Below are 14,880 nucleotides of genomic sequence, written 5' to 3'. Positions count from 1 at the left end.
CGTTTGGCTGTTCAACCCGGAACATTTTGGGCATTTTAAGAGTCGATCGGGTGGAATAACGTTCGCTTCCCCTCAATTGAAGACTATTCTCGAAAGAAGTTGCTGATCTTCTATTTAATTAGGTCGTCGACTGTATTGCCCGACTTAATTGTCAATTTCCCCAGCGCCGTTCTGAATCCCCACCCCGCTCGCAAATCATAACCGTCAGATCTCTCCGCTCAGAAGAGAACTTCCTTGTCCTGAAGTCAGCAGGCCATATAACTCAGCAACATCATGACAGCATCGACTGCAAAGAGGAAGCTGTTCCTCGGCACATTTGTTCACTCGAAGGCTCTCAGCGAGCTCGAGTATCTCCACGACTCAGCAATCGCCGTGGACGAGACTGGCAAGATTGTTGCTGTTGACAAGGACTGCGGTGACCTTGCCAAGGCCCGCGAGACATTACTTCCGCGGCTCGGGTGGAACGAAGCAGACGTTGAGTTTGTCCAGTCTAAGGACGGAGAATTCTTCTTTCCGGGATTTATTGGTGAGTTACGCCCGTTGTTGCAGCACATCATCCACCACAAGAGTACAGGGATCAGGGGCTGATTTATCGTCACACGCCATCAGACACTCACATTCATGCTTCTCAGTACCCCAATGCGGGCATCTTCGGCAGCTCCACCCTCCTCGACTGGCTCAACACCTACACTTTTCCTCTCGAGTCGTCGCTTGCCGACCCGGTCAAGGCCCGTCGCGTCTATGCCCGCGTTATTCGCAAGACTCTCGCCCACGGCACCACCTGCGCGGCATACTATGCCACTATCAACGTCGAGACAACCAACCTGTTGGCTGACCTGTGTCTGACAGCCGGCCAGCGCGCACTCGTCGGCCGCGTATGCATGGATTCGGCGCTATCTCCTGACTTCTACAAAGATGCCTCACCTGAAGCCGGAGAGGAAGCCACGCGGAAGTGCATTGCCTATATCAAGCAGGTCGACCCGAACATGGACCTCGTCCGACCGATCATCACCCCCCGCTTTGCGCCTGCTTGCTCAGCCGAGCTGATGAAGCGCCTGGGCAAGCTGGCAGAGGAGGAGAACCTCCCCATCCAGACGCACATCTCCGAGAACAAGAACGAGATCGCCCTCGTGAAGGAGCTCTTCCCCCCAGCCGTCTTGGCTCGCGCCACAGGCGACGAATCCCTCGCCAAACAGCACGAATCGACCTACGCCGGCGTCTACGACGCTTTCGGCCTGCTTACGTCCCGCACCATCCTCGCCCACGGCGTGCACCTAACTCCCTCCGAGCTCAAACTCATCGCCGATCGTGGCGCTACAATCTCCCACTGCCCCTGCAGCAACAGCTCCCTAGCCAGCGGCGCTGCACCTATCCGCCGACTCCTTCTTGATCATGGCATCCCTGTTGGCCTGGGAACCGACGTCAGCGGTGGGTACAGCGCCAGCATCTTGGAGGCGGCGCGGGAGGCGGTCCTAGTGAGTCGACACGTGTGTTTTAATGCTCCGAGAGATGGGGAGAGAGATAAGTTGAGCGTGGAGGAGGTTCTGTGGCTTGCGACAAGAGGAGGGGCGAGGGTCGTGGGGTTGGAGGGGAAAGTGGGCGCGTTTGAGGAGGGGATGGAGTGGGATGCGCAGTTGGTGTCGCTTGGGAGGGTCGTAGGGGAGGAGGGGGATGGGGGCATGGAGGATGAGGTTGAGGGAGAGAGGGGGAATGTGGATGTGTTTGGGTGGGAGAGCTGGCCGGATCGGATTGCGAAGTGGGTGTATTGCGGGGATGATCGAAATACAAAGATGGTTTGGGTGAGGGGGCGGTTAGTGCATCAGAGGAGGTGGAGTTGGAGCTAGGACCGGAGAGGAGCGGTTGAAGAGAGTATTTTTGAAGGGTCGGTTCAAGATACGATGAACCTCTTTTTTTGGTGTGTGTGTGTGTGATATCAGTTGTCTGCTCGTAGCGAGATAATTTTTTATTACCCTTTTCTGCAATTAAGGACAACGATGATCATAACACGTCCTCATTGCTCTCGAATCTGCTGACTTGAGAGATTCTTAGACGCCACATATGTGCGACGCAGCCCAACCCCACTTGATCTTCAGCAATTCTATTAAATAAAAGAGCGCCTCAAGCGCTACGCTCTTGCCAAATCGGGAAACATACGCGATTTAGTCGGGTATGGTGTAGCGGTAACATCAGCGACTCTCAAACATGAGTACTCGCTAGCCCGGGGTTCGACTCCCCGTATCCGAGCTTCTTTTTTGTCTATTCCCACAATAGGTGTTTCTTTTTGGGATGCCTTCCGTGCTCTTAAGAAGCAAGTGAAATCTCTGTCATTGGTTCAAGCATTATGTATGACAGGATGCTGCTCCTAATGGTCTCGCCGATCTGTTCGCCGGTCGCAGGACTTGATCCGGGGCCTCAAAGCAGCCTTCGATATGCCTCTGCTGCATTGTTGGAATCGAAGTGGACAGAAGACAATTCTACCTGCGTGCCTGGTCGGTGCCGCTTCCGCCTGGTGTTCCCGCAAATACATCTTCACCGAGAGTCATGCCGTTAAAGCTCATCCCCGGCGTCTCGCCATTGGCTATGATCCAGTCCTTATATAATTTGCCCCAACGCTCGGTCCTACAGCACCGCCACAGATCGTCCACAGCATCTGGCTTATGAGCCCCGACTCCTTAGCCATATGCGGTATGCAATGGATGTGTTGTATCGTTGGAGGATGCCGAAGACACTCGTCAGCTTCCATGACGAGGAGGATAAAACAATATCAGGGTGTAGTCTCGTACGAGACCGCATACGGTGAATGGGCTAGCGGTAACCTTCCTAAGCCTTTGTCCTCTTTCTGAAAGTCTAGTGACAAGAAAACATGTTTCTCTGAGGGCCACAAAGGCGCCCTTGGGACTCCTTTTGTCATAGCATACCATGGTAATACAATTCTCGGTTGGCAGAAAGGTCATCTGCGACAAGTTACTGCATTCCGCATCCTCATCCAAACTATCTATTCGGGTATACTAATATCCCCGTCATCAGAGTCCTCTTAATTCTATACGTTACAATATTCGTCCCACAAAGCTAAATCCGTGCTGCTCATAAAGTACATGAGAAACGTTGCAAAGTGACACGTGCCACTAGTGTTGCCGGTAATACTCCTTTATATACGTGCAACAAGAGATTAACGGGTTCGGAGAACGCTTGACTGGGTATTGTAGATATCACAGATAGGTGATTAATAATCGTTGATGATAATCTCGGCATCTGGCCCTATTTACGAGTTCGTACTAACAGTCTGAAACCCAAGTCTACTCGGTAGTAATGAAGCCCACAAGGAATGAAAAATGACGTTAATTATCCTGGAAAGCAGCCTTCTCCAGACCAAAATGACTATATGATCCGGATCATCCTTCCGTTCTTGTTATATTGTCGACTCTAAAGACCTAAATTGCATCAGGCTTCCTGATATCACCAACTGAATCACCGCCGAGTGTTTGAGCAGCCCGAAGTCCGATCTCCCCTCTCATCATGTTAAAGTCCTCAACAAAGTAGACGAAGTCCCATCAATCAGAAGGCTTGCTAACTCCTAAGATCTATCGTCCTGCAGCGCAGCTTTCCGCTGCTTCGATGCTGAGGTGTTTCACTTTAATGACAGAACGCAGGAACCACACTAAATAAAGCATCTGACTCTGTAGCCAGCTTGGCTCGCAAGGAATCCTGGCCAGGGTATCGAGGTATTGGTTGTAGACCAGACTGGAGCTATTGTTTCGATAAGATTAAATGGAGGAAAAGACTGGAGATCGGTGAGGCTTGACGTCGCGCAGTTCATCGTTAATTGATGCCATCTCATACATGAAGATAGTGTAGATATCTTGGGCCATGTTTTCATGCAAAATAGCTGAAGTTTTCATGTCTAACAGCTCAATTACTCCGGTATCAGCCGTATCTGATATTCTCTGAAAAGATATGTTGCGGCAGTTGAGAGCCCCAAAGGTTCCATTGCTTCTGCACACGGTAATACCGCTAAGTGTTCAGGGATTTTTGTTCCACTCTTCCAACCAGGTGATGTACTCACTCAAAGCCCTCTCGCTCGAGAGCCGGATAGTATGCTGCTTCAATTTTCCTTAGTTTGCAAGTTTCGTAGTAGGCCTTGTAATCACTTCCAACCCAAAAGCGAATGATTTCCATGGCGCTGCTCTTCGAATCTGTCACCTGCATCACCTTAGAAGGCGCTTCCTGCATTAGCCAATGCAGCTAAGCATCTCAACGGTTAGAATCATGTCGCCAAAATAGAGGAGGGTGGCAAGTTTTTGCTCATCGATATGCCATTGTCATACAGACACGGCAGTCCAAGGAAAGGGGTATCCCCGACTGCCAAAACAACGGACACCAGAAATAGAATGATTGTGAACGACAAAAATACGTGGTTGATCCTGGAAGATATACGGAGCCACACGACCGAATGAGCCAGATGGTCGAGGCAGGAGGACGAGACCCTTGAAAAGCCTGGAAGGCCGAGGGACTCACAAGGGCAGGAAGATTCCATAAAGGAAGCTGCTCAGGCACGTTGAAGGACTTCTCTTGGTTTTTCCTCTCCCGAACACAAGGACGCTGAGAACCAAGTAAGCTTATTACACGTATCAGTTGACTTTATTGTGCACCCTACATCATCAGTGGCTATCATCTAACACATTCGACCCATTTTTGATCGCTGCCTGCACCAGACCAAGTCCCCGTTACATAGAGCGTGATGAATCCATGAAGACCACGGAGACCCACACACTGAAATACAAAGCCGATCACAGAAAATGAAAGCGCAAGCCAGATAGTAAATCTAGCGTAAAGTTTGTAGCTTTTGTTATTTTTGGCTGCAAGTGAGACGTAATAAACTCCGCAGTTTGTTTCTAGTGCGCATAAAGACTCAAAATATTGATCATAAACTACTTGATTTCCACCTTGGGGTCAATAAGCGAGAAAGAGGAAAACATCAGTGATCAAGGGACGCCAATTGCTTCAATGGTTCTCCATTGAGTAGCGTTCGACAAATGTCAGACGAGTTGTCATGGTCACAGGCAAGAAGAAACATGCCCATTGTTTCAAAGACAAAAGACCATAGTGTAGTTCCAATAGTATCTGCGTAAAACTTGCGGTTGTAGAAAGTTGCCCATGGCGCGTAGGTGAGGAAGCTTAGCTGGATTAAAATGCCAGTGATTACTGAGCAGAGTAGAAGTGTTTTCGATCCGTGTACTTCCATATCCTGGGAAAATTCCGGATTCAAACGTTCCCTGAATCTATCGCTGTTCATACATCGGTATTTTGTTTTCCATCTCCAAAAACTTTGGTAAAGTTTAGCAGTTTAAAGTCCAGGAAGGAGTTGTGCTGATAGCCATGCGAACCTACCGTTCTAATGAATACCTCCCTCCATCGTTCCAAAGTATGTCAATTGGGTTAACATAGAGACCGCAGGGAGATTGACAACGCAGTAGTTCAAGTGTTTTATCTAGTAAATTATCGGGTATAAGTTTGTTTATCGTTCTTTATGAACACTGTCCGTAGAATTCCAAGCCTGCCTAGTAAATGACAGATGACACCATGTTTTGACCAAAGCTCGCAAACCTCGTCGCTCATTGAGGTGCATAATCCAAGTTCAGCGAGGCCATGTGCTTTCTGGCCCGACTGATGAAAGTCCTGTGTAACGGATTTCCATATCACAGCAACATGCGCTGTCAGGAACCCAACTGGAGCCATTTCGAATATGATATTGTCGAGGAACAATGTGCTCCCAGTCAAGAACTGAACGGCGCGGTCACTCGCTCACCGAGGAGTGCTAGGAAGGGGGCCAGGCTGGTAGCAAAATTAACTGCAAGGTCCGTCTAATCTGTCGCAGCCCAGGACCCAGCAGCTATAGGGAGTTTGAAGTAGTATCATAATGATCTGGATGATGGTCATTGTTGGATATGTCGTGGTAGACATCATCAAGCAAAGAAGGTGCGATGGCGCTGTGGTCCTAAAGTTGTGGAAGTTAATACTCAGGAGAGATTTTGCTTGAGACGATCATGAGCTTAAGAGTCTTGTGGCTGCCTAATGCGGCCTCTGGATCTGTCAGGCCGCAGGCCTGGAGCCGAAAGCTACAATTTTGACCATTCATAGACCAAAGATAGACTGCGAACTCTCATGCTATGTAGTGATTTGACAGCAAGGGACCAATCAGATCAAACTAGTTAACTCTAAATATAAACATGTGCAAAATCAGAAACTAGAATAATTATTGCAACATCAGAAAATCTTGGCCTATCTGCGCCAGACGCAAATGTTGATATCTATATAATTCTAATTCGTAGGTCTTGGGGATAACTGTCGGGGTAACCGCTTGGTTTTGAGGGGCCCAACATCAAAATGCTGCTCTGGTTTTGAAGTATTCTGATATCTAAGTCTGCACACCAGTTGGTGAGTTATATCCTCATCATGTCCTAGTCAAACCCAGGGATATCGACTGGTAGTCATGATGGTGCTTCTTCATGTTGAGTGATTATGAAACTGAAACTCCTTTCACTGCAGCCGGCCGTCAGTGGGAGAAACCTTACCTACCCAAACAAACAGACAAACAAATAACCGGAAGTGTAATCTGAGATAAGTCAAATCAGCTGTGCTACTCTCTCTGCTAGGTTCAATACCGGTGTTATTCTTAGAATTAAGTCATCGGAAGCTACAGTGTACTTCCGAGACAATCTTTCCCGGAGCCAATCATCAATGTAAGCGCTGTATTTTTTCCCTATAATTATTCATGTTGTGTTACCATTGAATTTCCATCCAGCCCTTGTTAACAATGTGATTGGATAAGATATTTTGACCATAAAATCAAAAACTGTACTTTTATCCATGGTGCAACTGGTAGTTCGGCATTCCGTTGGACTAAAGTAGTTCCAACCATTCGGGTTAAGACCAGCCACCACAGCCACACCGCCACAAACTAATTCTTAGAGCCTTCTCTTTGAGTCCTGATCGATCACACCTCCTGGCACTTGAGATCAGATTTTAGCGGCATGATCAGGGGCAAAGAGTTCAGCCGCACAAGCTGATCTTTGTGACAAAGGCTGTGCATTCACTGACTCGTGGTTTTGATCCGGCTGAGAGCCGGATGAGCTTATCTTTTTGGCTCAGTGCAACGATTGATGATCTGAGGGAGCCGTTTCCGGAAGTTGGTTGCACCACAGGCAGCTAGCCTTGCCCTGGACTCAAGATCATAGCTCAGCAAGATATGGACTCACTTGTATGGCAGGTTGAAGGTGTACGAGCAAACCTGAGATCATCCAGGCATCCGCGACTTGCAGACTGCCAGAGCAGGCCGGATGATTGTGATGCTGCATGTGAAGAACGGTGTACACTAAGGTATGTGGGAACACGTTATGCAATTTGTTTCGTTATTTTTCCACAGAGTTGATCTTGATGCAAGCCACCTGCAGCCCAACCAAGGCCTTCAGCCTTATGCATGTGTGTCCCGTGAGTCGCAAGGAATGCTGATGCCCAAGAGTCCAGCCCTTACGGGAGCAAAACAACATTTGAGGGGGCGGTGCAGGCTTAGTATCTCCACCAGCAAAGCCACACTGATCTCCAAAACCCCGGTAATTGTGAGGCCAATCAAAAAAGCCCAGATGCACGAATCGGGCATCTCTCGCTAGTCTTGACTCTTCTGAGTATTAGCGTTCGCTTTTTTCTCGCTGAACGGATAAGCGCAACTGCAACGCTTGCGGTATTGGTGGAGTCATGCTGGCAGTTCGAACTTGTTTCCTGTCTTGGCTTGTGGGATTTGTTCTGAAGCCCCACGGGACGTCGCGATGTTAACCTTTTCTTCAGCCTTCGGGGCACGACGGCAGCGGCGAATCACCAGATGGCTGGATGCAGGCCGTTGGGGCCAGTCTTGCACAAGATCAGAGGCTAATTTCCTTGGCTTCACGGAAAATGCATGGAAGACGCGCGCTTGCGAACGGCCAAGTCCTCAATCGGCGCTCTGGTTGCCCAGATGCTCCATCTCTTCTCCGAAGACAAGCACCGTTTGCCGCAAGCCACGCCGCTACTGCGATGCAACCGGTAGCTCTAAGAGGTCCTCTCTTGGAACTAGTGGTATGTAGCTAGGGCTCTGTGGAGTGTTAAAAAAACGAAACGGTGTGTGATGACAACGCCCAGGCAGCGGGTCGAAGTGGTATCATCAGAGACTGGGACTTGCTGTAGCCCTGTTCCCTTCGGGAGGCCGCCGTCTGGGGCTCCACGTCGCCCATTGGGCGTTGAGTGCGAAATGAGGTGCTGCACGAACAGAAACGGCAGGCTTTGAATGATGGTGCAAACTCAGAGCCAGATGGGAGTCGAAGATAAAGATGGGCTCATCCCCTCCTGCTTGTCGCTCGTTCGATGTTTCATCAGTCAGTCGATCCGGTAAATCTTAGTTTCTCATCAGTCCCTCACGTCGACAATTTCTCGATTCCTCTGTCTCTCTGAGAACACTCAGCCATCCAATCGACAGTCTACATACGACAGAAAACATAACCCTCAAATCAAAACCACCATGGGTGCTCGCGGCCTGATTGAGACGGGTGTTCCGCCCCAACCTCAATGGATACTCTACGTCAAGGCCGCCATCATCTTCCTGGCAACCATTGTCTTTGCTCTTGGTGCCTATGGTTGCTCTCTTGGATACCTGGCTAGTGGTGGTGTTGCCGGCATGGACATCTTCATTGTATGTTCCTTGCTTCCCTGGACGAGTTCACACCCTTTGGAGTGACTGACACATGTTCCAAGGCCATATGGACATACATTGTCTACGGTGGCACTCTCGCCGTTGAGCACTATAGGCCCGACATGTTCTACCGCATTGTCGCCCTAATTGGGTACATCCTGGCCACCATCTTCTGGCTTTCGGCCTGGGCTTGGTCGGCCAACGTCGCCGCTCTGTGGCTCGACTTGAGCTGGAAGGGTACAGATGCACATAATCTCGGAGGTGCAATGGCTGGTGCTGCTGCCACTGGCGCTATCAACTGGTAAGCAGCCAGTACACCTAAAACACACTTATTACTTCCTCCTGAAATGTCATAACTGACAGATTTGCCCATAGGGTCCTCGTCATCGTCCACCTGGTCTTCTTCATCCGCGGTAGCATCCTCGACCCCAACACTTCTGGCCGGGCTGAGCTCGGTCAAGTCAAGCCTGAGGCTTCTACCACCTCTCAGCAGCCCTATCCTCAGCAGTCATACAATTCTCAGTAGTATCCCTAGCAGCCTTATCCCGCACAACAGCCTTACAGCCAGTAATGGACTCCGAGCAGAAGTCTGAGGATACGATTCGAGACTTAAGGTACTTGTCTTGGACAGCGTCGAGGGAACCCCTGTTCAGGGGTAATAACATCTCAGTTGACTTGATTTTACGAGTGATGAACGGGATTTGGGGATACGGCTGTTTCCTTTTGGATTTGATAGTTGCATATCACCAGTTCTATTAATGTCGGAGAAACAGCATGCCTTGTAAGCTAGAAGATGGGTGGTCCTTTGAAGGGCTGCGATTGATATATATACCCCAGAGCGATTTTTCAATATGATAGGAGGTTTCCATCTTTAACTTGCCGTTAAAAACATGCATGCTGCGAAGTTTGATTTCACGATGCTAACGGGGATGGGTCATTGTTCCCGTTGGGCTTTAGGCTAACAGCATTATCTACAGGCCGGGTCCGAAGAGTGTTAAAAAGGGCATCCCAAACTTGAAGGCTTCGACGCGAGTTTGCTTCACGATTTGATCCTCGAAAAGACCTTCAGCTCTTGCTACCAAGCCCCCAAAGTCGCCAACCCGCTTACAACCCCGGCGGTGGCAGCAACCACCCAGCGAATATGATTCCTGCTAGCCCACGCCGCGACCAGTTCGACCATCTCTGCCCGCTCCGCCCACACCTTTGCTTCCGCATTCGTCGAGTGCCGCTGCGTCGACCAGCCCACCTTGCCTTCAGTCTTCCCCCCACTGCTAAGCTTGGGTTTCGTTTCTTCCGACTCAAGTAGCATTGCAACCTTCCATTTACATGCACCGTTGATCCCGGGCTCGAAGTATAAGAACGTCATAGGCATAATGGATATCGTCAAAACTGCCGCTAGGGAGTGGAGAAAGAACTGTGACTTAGAGTAGTAAGAGGATACATAGGCGAGGTACGCATTGGATAGTGTGCCGGGCAGGATGAGCGGCGGGACGAAGTAGGGACCGAGTTGGTACAGGGCGAGCCACTGTTTGGCGAGAACTTTTGGAGGGGCCGGACCAGTGCGGATATGAGAGAGGAGGTGAGTTGTTAGGGTGTATTGGAAGGTTATTCCTAGTAAAGTGTTGGCTACAACAACTGAGATGGGTTGACGGGAAATGAAAAAGAAAGCCTACCGGCGTAGAATATGGGCAAGGCAATGCCAAGCCATCGAGCAGCGAGAAGAAACAAAAGGAGATACATAGTGGGACTTCCAAGTTACGGGATTACAGTCAAGGGCTCAAACGACGGCTGTGAAAGTCAGATATTGCTGTAGCTCGATAACAGATGTTGGATGGATTCTTCGAGGGGAATGAACTCTAGAATCCTGATGGCTTTTTCAATCCAATCAGACTTTGGGGCTTATTGATCATAAGCGGGATTGACAAGAGCTTCGTGGCGGAAGTTTACCAAATGCGATTGGTGGTTCTGGAAGATCGAATAGTTATATAGAATCTGTACCACACTCTCGGAACTGACAATAGTTAACTCCGTATGCGGCCCAGTCAAGCCAAACGATGAATACTAACCATGTCTCGTCTAATCCAGACAGTTGGAAGTTGGAACTGATGGCCCGCAACTTTGCATGGTGGACAACGAGACTTGTGGAAGCTCAGCATCTAGGGATAAGGCAGATATAAAGGAAGGCCAATTCAATACGCTTGTTTGCTCATGATCAGCGCAGATGACGTCACGGAGGCTCAACAACTTTAATCAGCGTTGGCCTTGTTCCAACTGGTTTTCGAACTCTTTCGGGGTAGCCTTGTGGTGTTATCGTACGGAAGGTAGTATATAAGGCAACTTTCCAACTGTGATCATCACCAATCCAGGTGGTAGAGGGTGGGTTCCTGGGACATACATGTACGGGCATAACCTTTGGGAGGCTGGGGTTGATCCTCCCACCTGGCAGTGGGCGCCTGGGTTGGATTTCGGTTTGCTCCAAAGTAAACTTTTTCGCTTTCATCCACACTTTACTGGCTTATTCAGCACCGTCTCTTGACGAAAGATGCATACCGTTGGCAGCGACGGCCGTTAGACGCCTGTCTTATATGTATGACGGTGAGTCCCGGCTCCCCAAGGTCTGATGAACCCCTGACAAGGGCGTGATTGGACCTCTAAACCCTAACCCTAACGCTAACCCCTGGGCTGAGTGGTGCCCCACTCGACCGCTCAACGCGACTCAGGACGCGATGCAACCGCGTCTTGGACGCGTTTCATTTGCATTTGCGTGATGACACTGTCAACAACAGGCTCAGCGCAACAAGCGCCAACCTGCCTTCTTATCTCGATATCTTTGGTCCCTTAACCAGAGACTGACAGAATTGCGCACCCAACTCCCAGAAAGCTTATAAAATGACGGTGTCATCGTCGCCAATTGCTTTTCCTAAGAGCCCATCTCCCTTCAACAGCGCCAAACGGCCGCGTCCACAACAGTCAGATGCCCCCAAACCTGCAAAACCACGAGTGTTTGGTGGTTTCCTCGCCGACGATTCCGATGATGACAACGTCGCCGAGCAGCCGTCTCCCAAGCGGCGAATGCTGCAGCAAGAGAGCCAGTGCTCCCCCGACGACGATGCAATGATCGACAGCCAGCTTGAAAAAGACCCCGTGAACCCTTTCCTGCAGCCAACTCAAAACTCTGTCACCACCCCTCCAGATAGTCAGCCAGTTGTGGAAGATGCAGAAGAAGCAGAACGTTACGAGCGTCTCTTCGGCACGCAAACTTCTCTCCAAAAGAACCCCTTCCTCGGCAGCGAGCTCGGCTCATCAACATACCGCATCACAACATGCTCCGGTAAAACAATCCCCATCTGGGAACGCAAACCCGCCGAAGCAGTCCCATACTCAGCTATGGTAGCTGCTCGCTCCCGCCACAAGGAAGGCCGCGCACACAAGAGCTACTACGGCATTCCGATCCACGAACTGATAGACAATGCCAACAAGGAGTTGGCCCGAGCCTGCAAGGAGTCGACTACCGCAACATCCTGCGATCAACCGGTCCGTTCGGTTGAAGACGGCCACACAAGCCTGAAGAAGCCCAAGCGCGCGATGCTCTGGACCGAGAAATACCGCGCCCGGACATTCATGGACCTGGTCGGCGACGACCTGACTAACCGCCAGGTCTTGCGCTGGCTGAAGCGCTGGGATCCGATTGTGTTCCCCCATTCAGCGAAGCCAAAGGCCGTGGCTGGGGCCAAGAGGGCCGGTGCTGCTGGGGCAAATGCTCAGGGGGGACAGCAGCAGCAGACAGAAGAGGAGAAGCTGCATCGCAAGATTCTGATGCTGCATGGTCCTCCTGGGTTGGGCAAGACTACTCTAGCCCATGTGTGTGCTCGACAAGCTGGGTACGAAGTGTTGGAGATCAATGCGAGCGATGAACGTAGCAAGGATGTGGTCAAGGGACGGATTAGGACAGCATTGGGGACTGAGACAGTTAAGACAGTTGAAAATAGGAAAGCTGAGCCGGGCAAGAAGCAAAAGATAGCTCGGCCTGTTTGTGTGGTTGTGGATGAAGTCGATGGTGTGGTTGGCGGGTCTGGAGGGTCAGGCGAGGGCGGCTTCGTGAAGGCGTTGATTGACTTGATCCTGTTGGACCAGAAGAACAGTTCAGGGGCTGGCAGCACGACGTCTGGTCAAGGGAAGAGGAAGAATAAAAAAGCAGACGATTTTCGGCAAATGAGACCGCTGATACTCATCTGTAATGATGTTTATCATCCCTCTCTCAGACCGCTCCGTCAGTCAGGGCTGGCTGAGATCATTCATGTTGGAAAGCCATCTGTCGAGGCTGTCGTTAACCGGCTGAAGTCGATCTTTGAGAAGGAGGGAATTCGCTGTGACAAGGATGCTGCTCGGAAGCTCTGCGAGGCTACATGGGGCATAACTAACGCCATTGATGCCAAGCGAGGTTCCGAAAGCAACGCCGAAGGCGACCTGCGCGGTGTCATGGTCGTTGGCGAATGGGTAGCTGGCCGGCTGAAAGCGACATCCAAGGATCCAGTCCCTCATCTCACCAGAGAATGGATCGACAAGCATGTCTTACACGAGCTTGCCCACGGCGGCGGAGGTGCTCGTGGCCTTGGCCGAGGTAACGTCCGCGAGATCGTGGCACGCATCTTCCAAGAGGGCGCTGGCTTCCCCAAGCCCCTCTCCTCCGGCCCATCCCGGCAACAGCCCGACAAGACCACGCGCCACGAACAACCCCAACAACAGCTGGGAGTGCTCGAGCAAACTCGCAAGTACGCCATGGAGCGTCTACGCGAGATGATCGACACAAGCGGCGAAGCAGATCGCATCATGACCGAGGTCTTTCTCGACTACCCCAACCACGATTTCAACGACGATTCCTTCCTCTCCAAGCCAGACGCCGCCTACGAATGGTTGTACTTCCATGACGCCTGCTCCTCGCGCGTGTTAGGCTCTCAAGAATGGGAACTCACACAGTACATCGCCCAACCCATCCTTGCCTGCCATTACCTCTTCGCCACGCCGCGTCGGTATCAGTCCCAGCTGGCTTACGGCACGAATCAGCGCTGGGGCGCCGGCGGCGCCGACTTGGGCGATGACCAGCAGGAGAATGCCCAGCCGCTGCCATTCACTGGTCCCAGAGCGGATTTTGCAGCACACGAGGCCGAGAAGGCTAACCGTGCTGCGCTGCAAGGCATCCAGGCGCAGTTATCGCCCAGTTTGGCCCGCGCGTTCCGTTCGCCGGAACATATTGCGACGGATTTCTTACCCTATCTGTTGAGGATGGTGTCGCCGGATGTGAAGCCTGTCGTGGTTGGCGGGAGCAGCAAGGACGGAGGGGGTAGCGGGCCCGTGGCGAGCGTGCGCCGGGAGGGCGAGAAGGCCATGGTCAGAAGGGCAGCGCAGGTGCTGGCCGAGATTGGCGTGCAACTGTTGAAGGGACGGCTGGAAGGGGATGGACTTGGAGGACGGACGCAGTGGGTTTATCGGATGGAACCGTATGTATCACTATTCCCCATTTTGGTGTAAAAGTGAACGAACCGTGATACTAACAGCCGTGAACAGAGACCTCGAAACCCTGGCAACCTTTGAATCAGCCGGCGCCCATGTCCTTGCCGCGCAGGCACCAACTCGCTACGCTGTGCGTCAAGTACTCGACCAAGAACTCCAAAAGGTCATCGCGCAGCGGGAGAACGCTGCCCGACAGGCCCGTCTCAAAGCGGGCGGTTCTTCTCGTACCTCTGATCATGACCATAACGAGCATGGCGGGGACGATGACAAAGAGAACCGTCCACTTGGCCAAAATAAAGAGAACACCTCCTCACTGCCTGTCAAGCGTGACTTCTTCGGCCGTCCGGTACTCACAGCAAGACCTGCTAAGGGCGAGGGCACGGATGATGGTGGTTCAAATAAGAAACGCAAGAGGGCCATGAGCTCAGAAGGAGAAGAGGGGTCAGGGTCGGGATCAGGTATTAAGGTGTGGGTGACATATCACGAAGGTATCAATAATGCCGTGCGGAAGCCGATTTCGTTGGAGGAGTTCTTGAGGGGCTTCTAAACCTTACCGATAGCATCTGTGACCGGTGCTGGGTGTTGGTTGAGCTATAATCCTGTTGTTCTTAAGGGGCTTATGATAGTGTTTGACGCGGTAATAAGGATGA

At 51.2% G+C, this 14,880-nt stretch overlaps 3 protein-coding genes and 1 non-coding gene across 4 annotated transcripts; all 4 read left to right on the top strand.

Moving 5' to 3' along the window:
* Positions 1–273: 273 nt before the first annotated feature.
* On the top strand, positions 274–2,086 carry CTHT_0037730 (guanine deaminase-like protein; the record flags this gene model as incomplete). Its single annotated transcript, XM_006694132.1, has 3 exons — positions 274–526; positions 610–1,756; positions 2,050–2,086. 3 exons carry the CDS (start codon positions 274–276, stop codon positions 2,084–2,086), a joined length of 1,437 nt encoding a protein of 478 aa, XP_006694195.1.
* A 77-nt stretch (positions 2,087–2,163) lies between these two features.
* On the top strand, positions 2,164–2,244 carry CTHT_0037720. Its single transcript is given in 2 exon segments — positions 2,164–2,201; positions 2,208–2,244. It is a non-coding gene; the product is annotated as a tRNA-Glu (tRNA).
* A 6,304-nt stretch (positions 2,245–8,548) lies between these two features.
* Positions 8,549–9,245, top strand: CTHT_0037710 (uncharacterized protein; the record flags this gene model as incomplete). The annotated part of the gene is made up of 3 exons (XM_006694131.1): positions 8,549–8,719; positions 8,782–9,020; positions 9,095–9,245. The coding sequence occupies 3 exons, from the start codon at positions 8,549–8,551 to the stop codon at positions 9,243–9,245; spliced, it is 561 nt and encodes a 186-aa protein (XP_006694194.1).
* Positions 9,246–11,608: 2,363 nt separating this feature from the next.
* On the top strand, positions 11,609–14,777 carry CTHT_0037700 (putative chromosome transmission fidelity protein; the record flags this gene model as incomplete). The annotated part of the gene is made up of 2 exons (XM_006694130.1): positions 11,609–14,217; positions 14,285–14,777. 2 exons carry the CDS (start codon positions 11,609–11,611, stop codon positions 14,775–14,777), a joined length of 3,102 nt encoding a protein of 1,033 aa, XP_006694193.1.
* Between the last annotated feature and the right edge of the window lie 103 nt (positions 14,778–14,880).

The sequence above is a fragment of the Thermochaetoides thermophila genome (genome assembly GCF_000221225.1).
Source record: "Thermochaetoides thermophila DSM 1495 unplaced genomic scaffold scf7180000011816, whole genome shotgun sequence".
In the NCBI taxonomy this organism is placed as follows: Eukaryota; Fungi; Ascomycota; class Sordariomycetes; order Sordariales; family Chaetomiaceae; genus Thermochaetoides; species Thermochaetoides thermophila.
Note: the sequence above shows the minus strand (reverse complement) of the source record. Positions and strands in the feature narration are given on the sequence as shown.